The following is a 12,100-nucleotide window of genomic DNA, read 5'->3' as shown; positions in this document are numbered from 1 at the left end:
CTTGTCCCCATCAGTCATCAGTTCTTCATTGTTTAAAGGATCAAGGCCTTCGCTAGATTTTAAGTACATGTTTAAATGCTGATTTACTTCATAGGGAACTACGCAAAGCACCAAACAACCCAACAGACGTGACCATGGACCACAAAACCAGTATTAAGTGTACATTTTACAAAATTAAGATTTATACATCACACGAAATCTGAATAAATAAGCTTTCCATTGATGTATATTTTATTAGGATCTGACAATATTTGGCCGAGATACAATGAGATACAACACATCTGGGCCCGGTTCCCCATAATGTTCTTATCGCTAATAAGTTCTTAACCTATTCCTTATGGCACGATTCCCGACACGTTCGTACGCTAAGTATATCTTCTGTAAGTCACACTTTTGTAAGGTTGGTCTGGACCATTTGTAAGCTCTCTCTTAGCATTGTTTGAGCTCAAGACGCTAGTCTCCATCACTGTGCAGCAGTCTTTAGAAATCAGCGCAGCGCAGTACAAGTCAAACTATGGTATGTTGACAATGTTGTGGCTCAACAATGATTTTATGTTATAGACATTTTAAGACTCATAATAAATTATGTTTGCAATGGAAGTTGACTTTATGTGGTATCAGAACTAATATGGTGGTAATTAGCCTTTTTCGTAATGTAATTAAAGTGAATTGGCAATCACTTTTGATAATTAAAATCTGGCAAACAATTTGGCTCTAAATGGCTAAGATCTATAAATGGGTAAGCATGGTGGTGTCCAGTAAGCGACCAACAATGGCAGCGATCCAACGTGTCCTTGTATTGAATCAAAGACGGAGCCGGACACGGAGTCGTTTAGTGCATGTCAATTTTTTTATTCTGCAAAACTTAAGCCCTTTTGACATTTTGCCTGACGTGTCTATATTAAAAAAAAATTCACCTCCCAAGACAACTCATTATGGAATGAATTCCAGCTGATTGCAGCACTTTGTTTTTTGCTACAGAGAGCTTCATCGAGGTCGTGGAAGAGGGCTACGGCCTAATCAAGACCTCAGTGTGGAGGTGCGTCCACACTGTCACCAACGCCCTTCTGCGCCATGTCGGGGATTACATCCTGGTATCCTGGTAGATGGCACACTCATCCCTATCGCCAATTCATCAGTGATTGATCAGGCATAGGCTAATAATAATAAACGTGCAGGTTATAGTGGACCATAGGGTTGTTCTCTCTGACCTGGTGGCAAGGTCCAGCAAAACTTCAAGTTCCTCTGACGAAAAGCTTGGTGCCCTTTTTTACATTGCTTCCCCAGTATATTCTGTATCTAACTCTCTCTCTCTCTGTGTTCATTGTATATAGGTTGCTTTTTATTGAAAACATTAACCAATAGCAATCAACACCGCATTAAACATAAGTATCTGCAGCTGCTTGCCAATCAATTCTGATTGTAAAGTACCTTACCATTAATATAAAAGTGTATTATATAATTTTTATAAGTCGTTAAACCCATGTCAAGAAGCGACACAAGTGGCACAACGGGATAAGAAGGGTGGATGATTAGCGAGGGATACCCGGTTCGTCTAACCGTCACAACATATCGTGTGAACATATTACTGACCATTTGATAATTTAATTTATAGTCTATATTCTACTGATAACTTAAACTATGTTAAAATAATTGTTACTGTAATAATTAGAGAAATGTTTCATTTGCATAGAACGTGTTGTCTTTCTTAACGCTGTATTGCACCTTCGCGTGAAGTGGAAATTCGATTCCTGAGCAATCGATGCCAACTAATTCAGGACCCTCACTTTGGAAAGCACTCTTGTAACTTCAGACGTAAGAGGCAGTGTGCTAAGAAGCTTCCTAAGGACGAACACACTTAGGAACAACTTCGGGGAACACACGGAACATAAACAACTTTGGTAAGATATATCTTTCTAGGTCTTCTTAGCGTGCTAAGAGTGAGGGTTATTGGGGAACCGGACCCTGGAATCTTAAGGTGCAAAAAAATCTAAATACTGAGAAAATTGCCTTTGAAGTTGTCCAAATGAATTCTTAGTAAAGTGAACACCTTCAAACTAATCAAAAGTTAAGTTTTGATATATTTTCAGTAAGGAAATTACTTAATGTTTATAAACACTAGATGTATGCACAAACTGAAATTATTTTATGAAAGGAATACTGTTCCACAGCTTTGAGATAGACACTGTATTTGCGGTTTCCTACTCAATTTGCTTATGACTGTGGGTGTTTTGTTTTCCACCACGCCACTTAATATGACACTGAAAAGAGAACGTGGGGAGGGAGGGGAAACTAATATAAAACTTGTGTTTGTTATTCAGGGGACAGAATTATATTTTGATTACAGCTTTTTGCATAGACAAGTCTGAGACAGTGTGCACTAGCAGAATGAAGTATCCAAATGAGGGAATGAGATTAGATGCTAATAAATATGGAAATAATCCTGTCGCCTCACTCTCGGTTGACTTTATCCAGGTGTGTAATTCTGTTTGATAATAATGCTGACTCATGATAATGCCCAGCTCATTCTGAAAATGGACAGATAAGGACAGCAGAGGGAAGCTTAAAGAGATGGCACCTTTTTTTAATGTTATGTTTATTGCATCCGGCTTCATTTTTATGTTACCAGTGTTGTGAAGAGACTGACTCCTCCATCACACCACGTCCAGAGTCGTGACATTTTGAATATTATTTCTGCACCCTTCCTCTCATGGGTGAAAATGCAGTGTACTTCTAAGAGAAAGTTATTGACAATTTGATCTGGTGGGACGTTTGTTATAAAATCATATATCATATTGCTACCACAAAGAGTTAGACGATAGTAACTGATATGACTGTGACTTTCACAAAGACACAGCCTCAAGAATTAGCTGGCCACAAATTATTTTTACATCTTGCCGTTTTCCTCAAATGTATTAAAAATGAAAATACAAAAAAGCAGAAAAGGATTTTGAGTCTAATGTATTAGAGGTGACGGATCACGCAGTTCCTCGCTGAGTTCAACAGTCAGGACAAACAGGGTGAAAGGAGAGGTCAAATTTTTATCTGCCAAACAGCTTATCTGGCTCCAGAGGCTTAAACTGTGATGTTTATCCTAGAGGTCTTGAGGGAAAGGGGAAAAGTATGTGTAATTTCACGGTGTCTTCAGGGAAAATTTGATCCCTGCCGGGTGACAGGCTGATAAATAGCAACGAAGAAAACAGTGCCCTCCTGAAACAGAAAATAAGCTCAGCTTTCTGTTTGTATGAATCCTGAGGAGGACGGGAAGTCACCGCAGTTACAAACCACTGACTCTGTGAGTGCTGTCTTTTCCTTTTGTCTTCTCCACCGGCGCTACGTGAACACACAGCCTAATACTATATAGACCTGATTTCTTGCATAGAAGCTCGCTTTCTTGCTTCTATTTTAGGTTTATGGGCCAAGGTGCCTCTTGCCTGATTATTGTATTATTACATCATAGCCCCTGGCATGTTAACACTCTTTATGTAAATCTATATGATCTTAGCTGCAAGGTCCCCCTAAGATGAAAATATCTATTAAATGTTCAGGACAATCCGTCTAGAAGAAGACGAGTGCAGCATATCATATACAATAATATAAATGTTCTTCTTTTGAGGTAATTTTAACTGTCGTCAAAAAAAAATAAGATGCAAAATGGCGTCGACGAGACAACAGAGACAACAGACGGATTCGGATTCAAGAGTTAAATTAAAATAATCTAATAACAAAACCTACTTAAAACAAACTTATTAATTACTTAAAACGAATTTATTATTTTTTCATGCAAAGAGAAGACATGGGGCTTCCTACTCATGCCTAAACTTTAATTACTGCTCAGCAAAAAAAAAAAAACAAAAAAAAAAAACAGTCATTTTAATATTTCACACAGAAGATAATTTAATACTTTCTCAGAAAAAAAGAATTGCAAAAAAGCAGCCTTAATTAAGCAGCTAAATTATTTAAAATAAAAACCATCACAATTAATCTGACAGAGACTTCTATGATTCAATACAATTACCAAACAATTAGACTTCTCTGCCCATCATCTTCATTTTAATCAGATTATTCTCACAAAGAGTCGAAGGAGATTCTTTAAGTACAAGAATATCTCATCTTCTGTGTGAAAAGGCGATTGTTGGCTTCCCTGTTAAAGTGAATTAGCTGAGGGAATTTAATCTTTACAAAGTGAGGTGTAAATCTTTTATGCTCAAACTATGCAAAGAAGCAGCTTTCAGCCTTACACAGTTCCTCGCTGAGTGTGTGTCAAGTGCAGCACATTAGGGAACGATGTTGGGACTGACTTTATTTAGCCTGGGAGCAAGATGAAAAATGTGATACCCATGCAATCACTTCAAGGCTTTAATAATAAAATTAGTATTACACTTTGTTGGGTGTCTTGACAGACAAAAATGTTAAATGTCAAAATGGTTCTAAACATCATGGTGATTTAAAGAGATATTTGTGTTAAGAATAAACATAGCCTGTTGCTTTTAATAAAATTATTGTAAAATTTTCCTCTCACATACATATACATGTGTAGTTCCATGACATAGTCAAGGCACAGTTCTCTTTTATATATCTATTTGGCCCTTCAGAGCCCCAGTTCCTGTTTGTTGCTGCTAGATAATAATCAGTTCAGTTATTTCTCACCCAGAGGTCAGTGTGATGCCATCATTTCCATCTGTCCTCTCCGTCACTGTCAGTCAGACCAATCCAGACTGCATCATTAGCAGAGATCTTCCTAAAATTCTCACCAGTTGAAAAAAGACACCATATTTATATTTATAAATAATAAGATTCATATATTTATATTCCAATTTAATCTATGAGGCGCCGTGTAGGATTTAAATCAAACTTCGCTTATCAATACATACATAAAACACATGCATATACACCTATAAATTACTCGCATATACATGCATACTACTGAATGTTCAAAAATACATATATAAAATACACGTGAACACTAATATGAAATCGATACCAATACATATAATGTTAGCAATGTATGCATACACACTTGTGAATAACTTGCATATACATATAAACTTGACACGTGCATACACCTACAGACACTCACATATACATATTAACTTGATCCATGCATATACACCTATTAAACACTCGCACATACATATAACCTCGCTGCATACAAACACAACTGCACATACTCGCACATACATATAAACTTGATCAGTGCATATACACCTATTAAACACTCGCACATACATATAAACTCGATGAGCGCATACACATCCATAAAACACTCGTGCATACAAAAACAATACCATTTACTAACGTATACAGTTCAGATGAGAAAAACATGTGTACATGTATATATGCGAGTGATTTCATATGTGGATGTGCGTGAATTTTCAGTATAAACGGAAGGCATTTCAGTGTAAACGGAAGGCGTTTAAGTGTGAACGGAAGTAACCAAATTTGCAATTATGGACAGGGATCTGTGTCATTCCTAATCGTTTGCTCAGTCATTCAAAAAAAAAAAGTTTTTAATAACAAAACGAAATCGGAATGTTATATATATATATATATATATATATATATATATATATATATATATATATATATATATATATATATATATATATATATTAGTGCTGTCAAAATTAGCGCGTTAACGCATTCGATTAATTTGAAATATTTAACGCGTTAAAAAAAAATAACGCAATTAACGCGGTTGCAGTTTTTTTTTATTTCCAGTTGTGGCCTATGTGTGTTCAACGTGCAAAGAAATATGGATAAGACCAAGGAAGGACTTTTAGACGGAAAGTTTCAGTATAAAACTCTGCCGGATTACTCTTCAGTCTGCCACAAGAAACATTACTCTTCATTTAGTCTGCCACAAGAAACAGCAACATTAAAATCATGAACTCAAATGTCATTGTTTAAAAAAAAAAACAATGACTGTAACAGTGCGTAAATCAGACCTTTCTGTAACGCTAACGTTAATAAGCTTAAACGAAAATAAAGAAATAATTGTGTAGCGGAGTATTTTTTGTACACAGTGCCGCGAACTGTCAATCACTCCTGTGCGCGTGCATCACTGTCCTCCTCGCAGCTGCAGCAACTTGCGCTCTCACTCTTCATCAAGCTTTAAAAAAAAAAGGGGGACAAAAAGATCATATTGTCTTTGTGCATAGGCTATAGATTAATTAGATAAATGAATATCTAAATTTGTGCCTTGCCGTCTACGGTATTTTTTTAGAACTTAGAAAAAAGATGCTGCAGGCAATGAGCAGCCAGCGGGGGCTGCAGGACGACTCAACCTCCGCAGACAGTTTTTAATGTTTATCAGACAATAAATACTCAAGATTTTGCTTTAGTATAACTCACAACGAGTTTCACACACCTTCTCCGGCCACGTTGAGTTGTTGACACTTAACAGTGGGAAAAGCGACACATGCGCTATTCACTTGTATAACTTAAGGGTGAATGGGTAGCCTAATGTAGTTTCTGCTCTGGGTGGGATGAATAAGGAAGCTTGCATTGTGAAGGGCGCTCTGAAAATCGGCAAAAAGATTAAAACCTCTATTAAAACAGATGTCCAAATGAGCATACCGCACGCTACAAGCACGTTCTGGGCGCACGGAGAGGTGGCGGTACGCTCAAGAGCTATATTTGGAAGTGGCGGTACTGAGTACCTGTGCGTACTGGCCCACTTAAAGCACTGGCAATGACTATACTTTGGAATTTTTTTGCAGTCCACTTAGAATTCAACGTGGAAATCATTTTTGTTTTTTTATTGGCATTGATTGTTTTGAAATTCAAATGGTACTTACATGCCTGTGTTTTTATCTCTGTAATAAATATGGCTTTCAAGCCAACAGTTAATTTGGAGGATATTGATGGTTTATTGCAGGTATGTTGTTTACATGAGAAAATCTGTGTTACAAGTTAAACAAAAATTCCAATAAACAATCATATTTTGAATTTAAATAGTTTCTTTGTCTTGAGTTTACATTAATTATTTACATTTTACATTTACATATCCAAAAAGTTTCAGTCTTTTAATTGCGATTAATCGCGATTAATCGCGATTAATTTTAAAAAATTGTGCGATTAATTAGTTAATTTTTTTTAATCGATTGACAGCACTAATATATATATATATATATATATATATATATATATATATATATATATATATATATATATATATATATATATATATATATATATATAGGCCTATATATATATACACACACATGAACTGGAAGATTCTTGATCAAATTTTTTTTTTCCCAAAACTGATACATTTAGTAGATAAAATGTACTCTATAGTTAAAAAAAGGTTGTAAAATGTCTTTATACACTTTGTTTTTGTCTTTAATCATATACTGCATTGTGGTGCACTTTGAGATGAATTGTCCACAGACCATGCTCTTTTTTTTTTTTTTTTTTTTTTACAATACCCTTTATTCACGAAACATGTTTTATTAGGTTTTGCTTGATTTGATTACCTTTGATTATCTTGATTTCAAAATTGTGGATTTCAGGAACAGAATGTAGTAAAACTTTAAAACTGGTTATTAATACAAAATTTGTATCAAACAAGGTTTTTTTTTTTTTTTTTGTATATGATGTTTAACTATTACACTGATAAAGTACACATCCACCATCCCCTGCATCAGATAATAAAAAACTTAATTCTGAGAAGGTTGGGTTTACCCATGTCTTCATGTATGTGTGCAGTAGTGGCTCATATATAACTTGAGAATGAGTCTCCCCCATTAGAAGAGCTTCTGCAAACTAGGAACAAAATAACAGACAGAAGTACAAGTATCAAACTCTGCTGATTTGTAACATATACATTAATTACAAACAAACATTCTCCACATGAACTGTAGGCTCTCATGCACTTCCATGTGAAACCTTTTTTAAGGAGAAAAAAAAAGTTAAATAGTTGTTACTGCATACGAGTCTTTATATATAGTTCTTTATTCTCAATGACACCAAATATCTCAGACACTGAACATTTCATAACACCGGCGAATTCAAGGACCATAATATCACACTCGTCAGCAGTAAGTTAATTGGCAGTTTCGATCTAGAAAAAGGTGAGAATTTCACAATTTCACTTCTATGCAATCTTCACGAAATAGTCCCAGTCCCACTTGAGCTTAGCCATTTTCGGAAATAAAACCCTTTCGCACACGAGTTTAAAATATTCTAGCTGAGCCCCAGCGTGAGCTTCTTTAGGCGACCGTTATTTTAGAATGTACCGCCTTAATGTTTCCATGGCGACGCGTCATGCTTGTCATGTGACACAACACAACCACAATAGATCTGTATGACACATGGATCGCTTTTATTTTGTTTTGTTCAAAATATTTGCAAACATACTCACTATATTATGAAGTTATGATATTCCGATTCTGTGCAAATAGCTTAAACACTTAATTCTGAAAATGGCTAAGTTCACTAGTGGGACTTAGTTGGGAACACATTTAATATTTTTTAACTAGAGGCAAAACTGTCTCTCTCTCTCTCCCTCTGTCTATGTGTGTGTGTAACGTTAACTTGCATAGCGTTTGGAAGTTATTTCGTGAAGATTGCATAGAAGTGAAATTCTCATCTTTTTCTAGATCGAAACTGCCAGGTACTTTACCACTGACAAGTGTGATATCACGGTCCGTGAACTTCGCCGGCGGATGATCGCATCGTTTGCGGTGTTATTGATGCTTTGTATGCCACCAGGGCTCGAAGGCCGAAACAAAGTGCGCGATTCAGATTGTGTTTCTGACTGCAGACAGAGACTGCAGGTGAGCAGGCAACACAAACTGATGGTAATTGATCTTATAATAGTGGGCGAAAAAAGAACATTCCGCAAAATGCTTCAGGTGTAGCACAATCCCGGTCCATGATTGCAAATGCGGTATTTAGACCAAGGGGCAAGGAACTCGACCGGAAGTTGAAGTTCGGGTGGGGGCTGCCATCTTTTAGCAGAACTTCACTTGCGTTAGCATTCCCATTGACTCCCATTCATTTTGGCGTCACTTTGACAGCGTATAACTTTACATCTGAGGCGTTTAAAGACTCCGTTTGTCCATTATTTATTTCTAAAGATACACGACAATGTATAAAGGGCTCCATTACCTTCTATGTTACATTATGGCCCCGTATAAACAGTTTTTGTAAAAAATAGGCTAACGATTGCGTCATAACCACTCGGCTCTCTGTCGCATTACCGTACAGACAGGAGGAGAAGCTCGCAGGCAATTAACTTAATATGGCGTACTGGCGTTACATTTTAAAATACTATACAAAATAATTAATCAGAATACTTACTCCTGCTCACTCACGCCAAAGAACTCCCCGCTCAAGCTCACTGTCTCTTCAAGATTAACGATGGCAGTTTGCACGCACAGCCACTTAGAAGATTTACATCTGGCAGACAGGTTGCTGACGTCGTCAAGCTTCGTTTGAGTCTGCGCGTCAGAAAAGGAAGTGCTAAAAAACGCTAAAACTGGGCTTCATTTGTCTCAATTGAGTTCCAATGGGGTCGCTGTGTCCATTTCTTTTACTGTCTATGATTTAGACAGGTTACTTCCGTACACGCTTAAACGACTTCCTTTTAAACTGAAACGCCTTCCGTTTACACTGAAATGCCTTCCGTTTATACTGAAAATTCACGCAGATCCACATATGAAATCACTCGCATATATACATGTACACATGTTTTTCTCATCTGAACTGTATACCTTAGTAAATGTTATTGTTTTTGTATGCACGAGTGTTTTATGGATGTGTATGCGCTCATCGAGTTTATATGTATGTGCGAGTGTTTAATAGGTGTATATGCACTGATCAAGTTTATATGTATGTGCGAGTATGTGCAGTTGTGTTTGTATGCAGCGAGGTTATATGTATGTGCGAGTGTTTAATAGGTGTATATGCATGGATCAAGTTAATATGTATATGTGAGTGTCTGTAGGTGTATGCACGTGTCAAGTTTATATGTATATGCAAGTTATTCACAAGTGTGTATGCATACATTGCTAACATTATATGTATTGGTATCGATTTCATATTAGTGTTCACGTGTATTTTATATATGTATTTTTGAACATTCAGTAGTATGCATGTATATGCGAGTAATTTATAGGTGTATATGCACGTGTTTTATGTATATATTGATAAGCGAAGTTTGATTTAAATCCTACATGGCGCCTCATATTAACCACTTCAAAGCTTTAATAGTAAAAAAAAGTATTATCTACAATATAAAAAATAACTAATGATAAATTATAAAAAAATCCTGGTCTTTAAGTGTTCATTCCAAAATGTTCTTCTCACAGATCCATTTAAAATTGGTGTTACATGAATAGTCATGAAACACTGATGAATAAGACACAGCACAATTCTCGCTTGTATTTCCACCGGGCTGTCCAAACCCCCAGAACCTGCATCAACAGATCAGCATTAGATGTTCAGTGCTGCTTTCTGTGTGATATGACACTGACTTGAGAATCATTTATTAGATAATAATCAGTTCAGTTCAGTGATTTCTTACCCAGAGGTCAGTGTGCTGCCATCAACCCATTTCCAGTTGCCCTCTTCTTCACTGTCAGTCAGACCAATCCAGAATCCAGTCTTGCCATCTCGCATTTTATCAACAGTTTTCTGAAAAGGATTTGCTTTTTAAGCAACCACCATACACACAAACACACTTTTCATAGTTTTATGCAGACATTCCATAGGTGTAATTATTGTTAAACTGTAAAAATTTGAATTTTACCTCTTCTCATATATTATTATACAAGTATTACCAGACACACACACACACACACACACACACACACACACACACACACACACACACACACACACACACACACACACACACACACACACACACTCACTTGTTTCTCTGTGTTGTTTATGATGACCAGATCTGCTCCTCTCTCTGTACAGTATCTTCTGCTCTCAGTCCAGCTCTTTGTCTCAGAGGAAAAGTAGTAAAAACTACATTTATAGTATAACCATCCATCTGTAAGCACAAACAGTTTGAGTATTAGCAATTTATACATAGTATACGTTATTTTACAAAGTGTAAAATAGTGTAGTTTGAATGTTTGTTTAGTGTATCTCATGATTACCCATTCCATTAAAACACTCAAACGGTTCATTTTTCTCTTGATTTAACTGTTTGTTTAATTGAATATGGTTGCTGTTGTTAGTTTGTAGCCATTCTCTCTCATCACTCAGGTTAGTAGTGTTGGTCAACATCTGGCCTCTCTCTTCTGTGAGGCTGTTGATCTTGGTTAGTAGCTGGTTTCTCTCTTCTGTGAGGCTGTTAATCTTGGTTAGTAGCTGATCTCTCTCTTGTGTGTAGTTTGTGTTGTTTGTATAGATGTGGACACACAGCGCTGTGACTGCAGTCAGCAGAAGAACAGACAGCAGAACCAAACACACTGCAGCTGCTCTGGAGCTTCTGATCTTCACTGAATCACTTCCTGTACACCAAAGACTTGATGTTAAATGACTGAATGTTCATTGTTTGTTTGTTTTTTAATCAAAGAAATGACTATGTTTACCTGTTTGCTGTTGTGGTTGCTGTGTGTTTGTCTCTGTCCTGAAGTCATGATCTTTCACACAATCTGCACTCTCATAGATAACGACCGTAATCTCCGCTCTCTCAGACTCAGATCTGATCACATCAGACATTTTTGCTCTTTTAACATCCAGCAATATACATTTTCTGCTAATTCTAATCATTGTTCTCTTCACATTGACCGTTCTCTGCTTTTAGTTTTCATTCAGGTTTGGCATGAGATGCTAAAAGCTCACATACTTCTCTCTTACTGGAAAGTGGAAAGACCGCCCATTTTTCTGTTCTCTATTTTCTTGACCAACTCAGTCTTCTCTTATTTTATTTCTGTGCATCTGATTTCTTACTACTGGGATACAGTGAAGAGAGGGCAGGAAATGACTGAAAAGAGAAGGGAGTTGGACAAGGAATATTTCCGTAGTGTCAAATACTAAATACAGCTGATTTGCAGCACAGTCATACATTTCCACATAATTTCAGTTCACTGAAGCTGCTGCTTGAGTCTATTTGACACCATGTGATGTCCAA

The 12,100-nt window shown here is 36.6% G+C and overlaps 1 protein-coding gene across 1 annotated transcript; it reads right to left on the bottom strand.

Annotated features, from left to right (window-relative positions):
- Positions 1-10,213: 10,213 nt before the first annotated feature.
- LOC113104026 (CD209 antigen-like protein D) lies at positions 10,214-11,811 on the bottom strand. The gene is made up of 5 exons (XM_026266029.1): positions 11,559-11,811; positions 11,121-11,477; positions 10,884-11,011; positions 10,535-10,644; positions 10,214-10,424 (listed from the first exon to the last, which is right to left on the bottom strand). The coding sequence occupies exons 1-5, from the start codon at positions 11,737-11,739 to the stop codon at positions 10,295-10,297; spliced, it is 906 nt and encodes a 301-aa protein (XP_026121814.1). The 5' UTR covers positions 11,740-11,811; the 3' UTR covers positions 10,214-10,294.
- Between the last annotated feature and the right edge of the window lie 289 nt (positions 11,812-12,100).

The sequence above is a fragment of the Carassius auratus genome, unplaced genomic scaffold (genome assembly GCF_003368295.1).
Source record: "Carassius auratus strain Wakin unplaced genomic scaffold, ASM336829v1 scaf_tig00217896, whole genome shotgun sequence".
NCBI classification, from domain to species: Eukaryota; Metazoa; Chordata; class Actinopteri; order Cypriniformes; family Cyprinidae; genus Carassius; species Carassius auratus.
This window is presented reverse-complemented; position numbering and strand designations above follow the sequence as displayed.

Excerpts from the sequence above, each read along its gene's own strand:
- LOC113104026 (XM_026266029.1), bottom strand. The coding sequence starts at position 11,739 with ATGATTAGAATTAGCAGAAAATGTATATTGCTGGATGTTAAAAGAGCA. Across the intron at positions 11,478-11,558 it reads GCAACCACAACAGCAAACAG|GAAGTGATTCAGTGAAGATC; the intron begins GTAAACATAGTC and ends TTTGGTGTACAG. Across the intron at positions 10,425-10,534 it reads GGCAGCACACTGACCTCTGG|GTTCTGGGGGTTTGGACAGC; the intron begins GTAAGAAATCAC and ends CTGTTGATGCAG.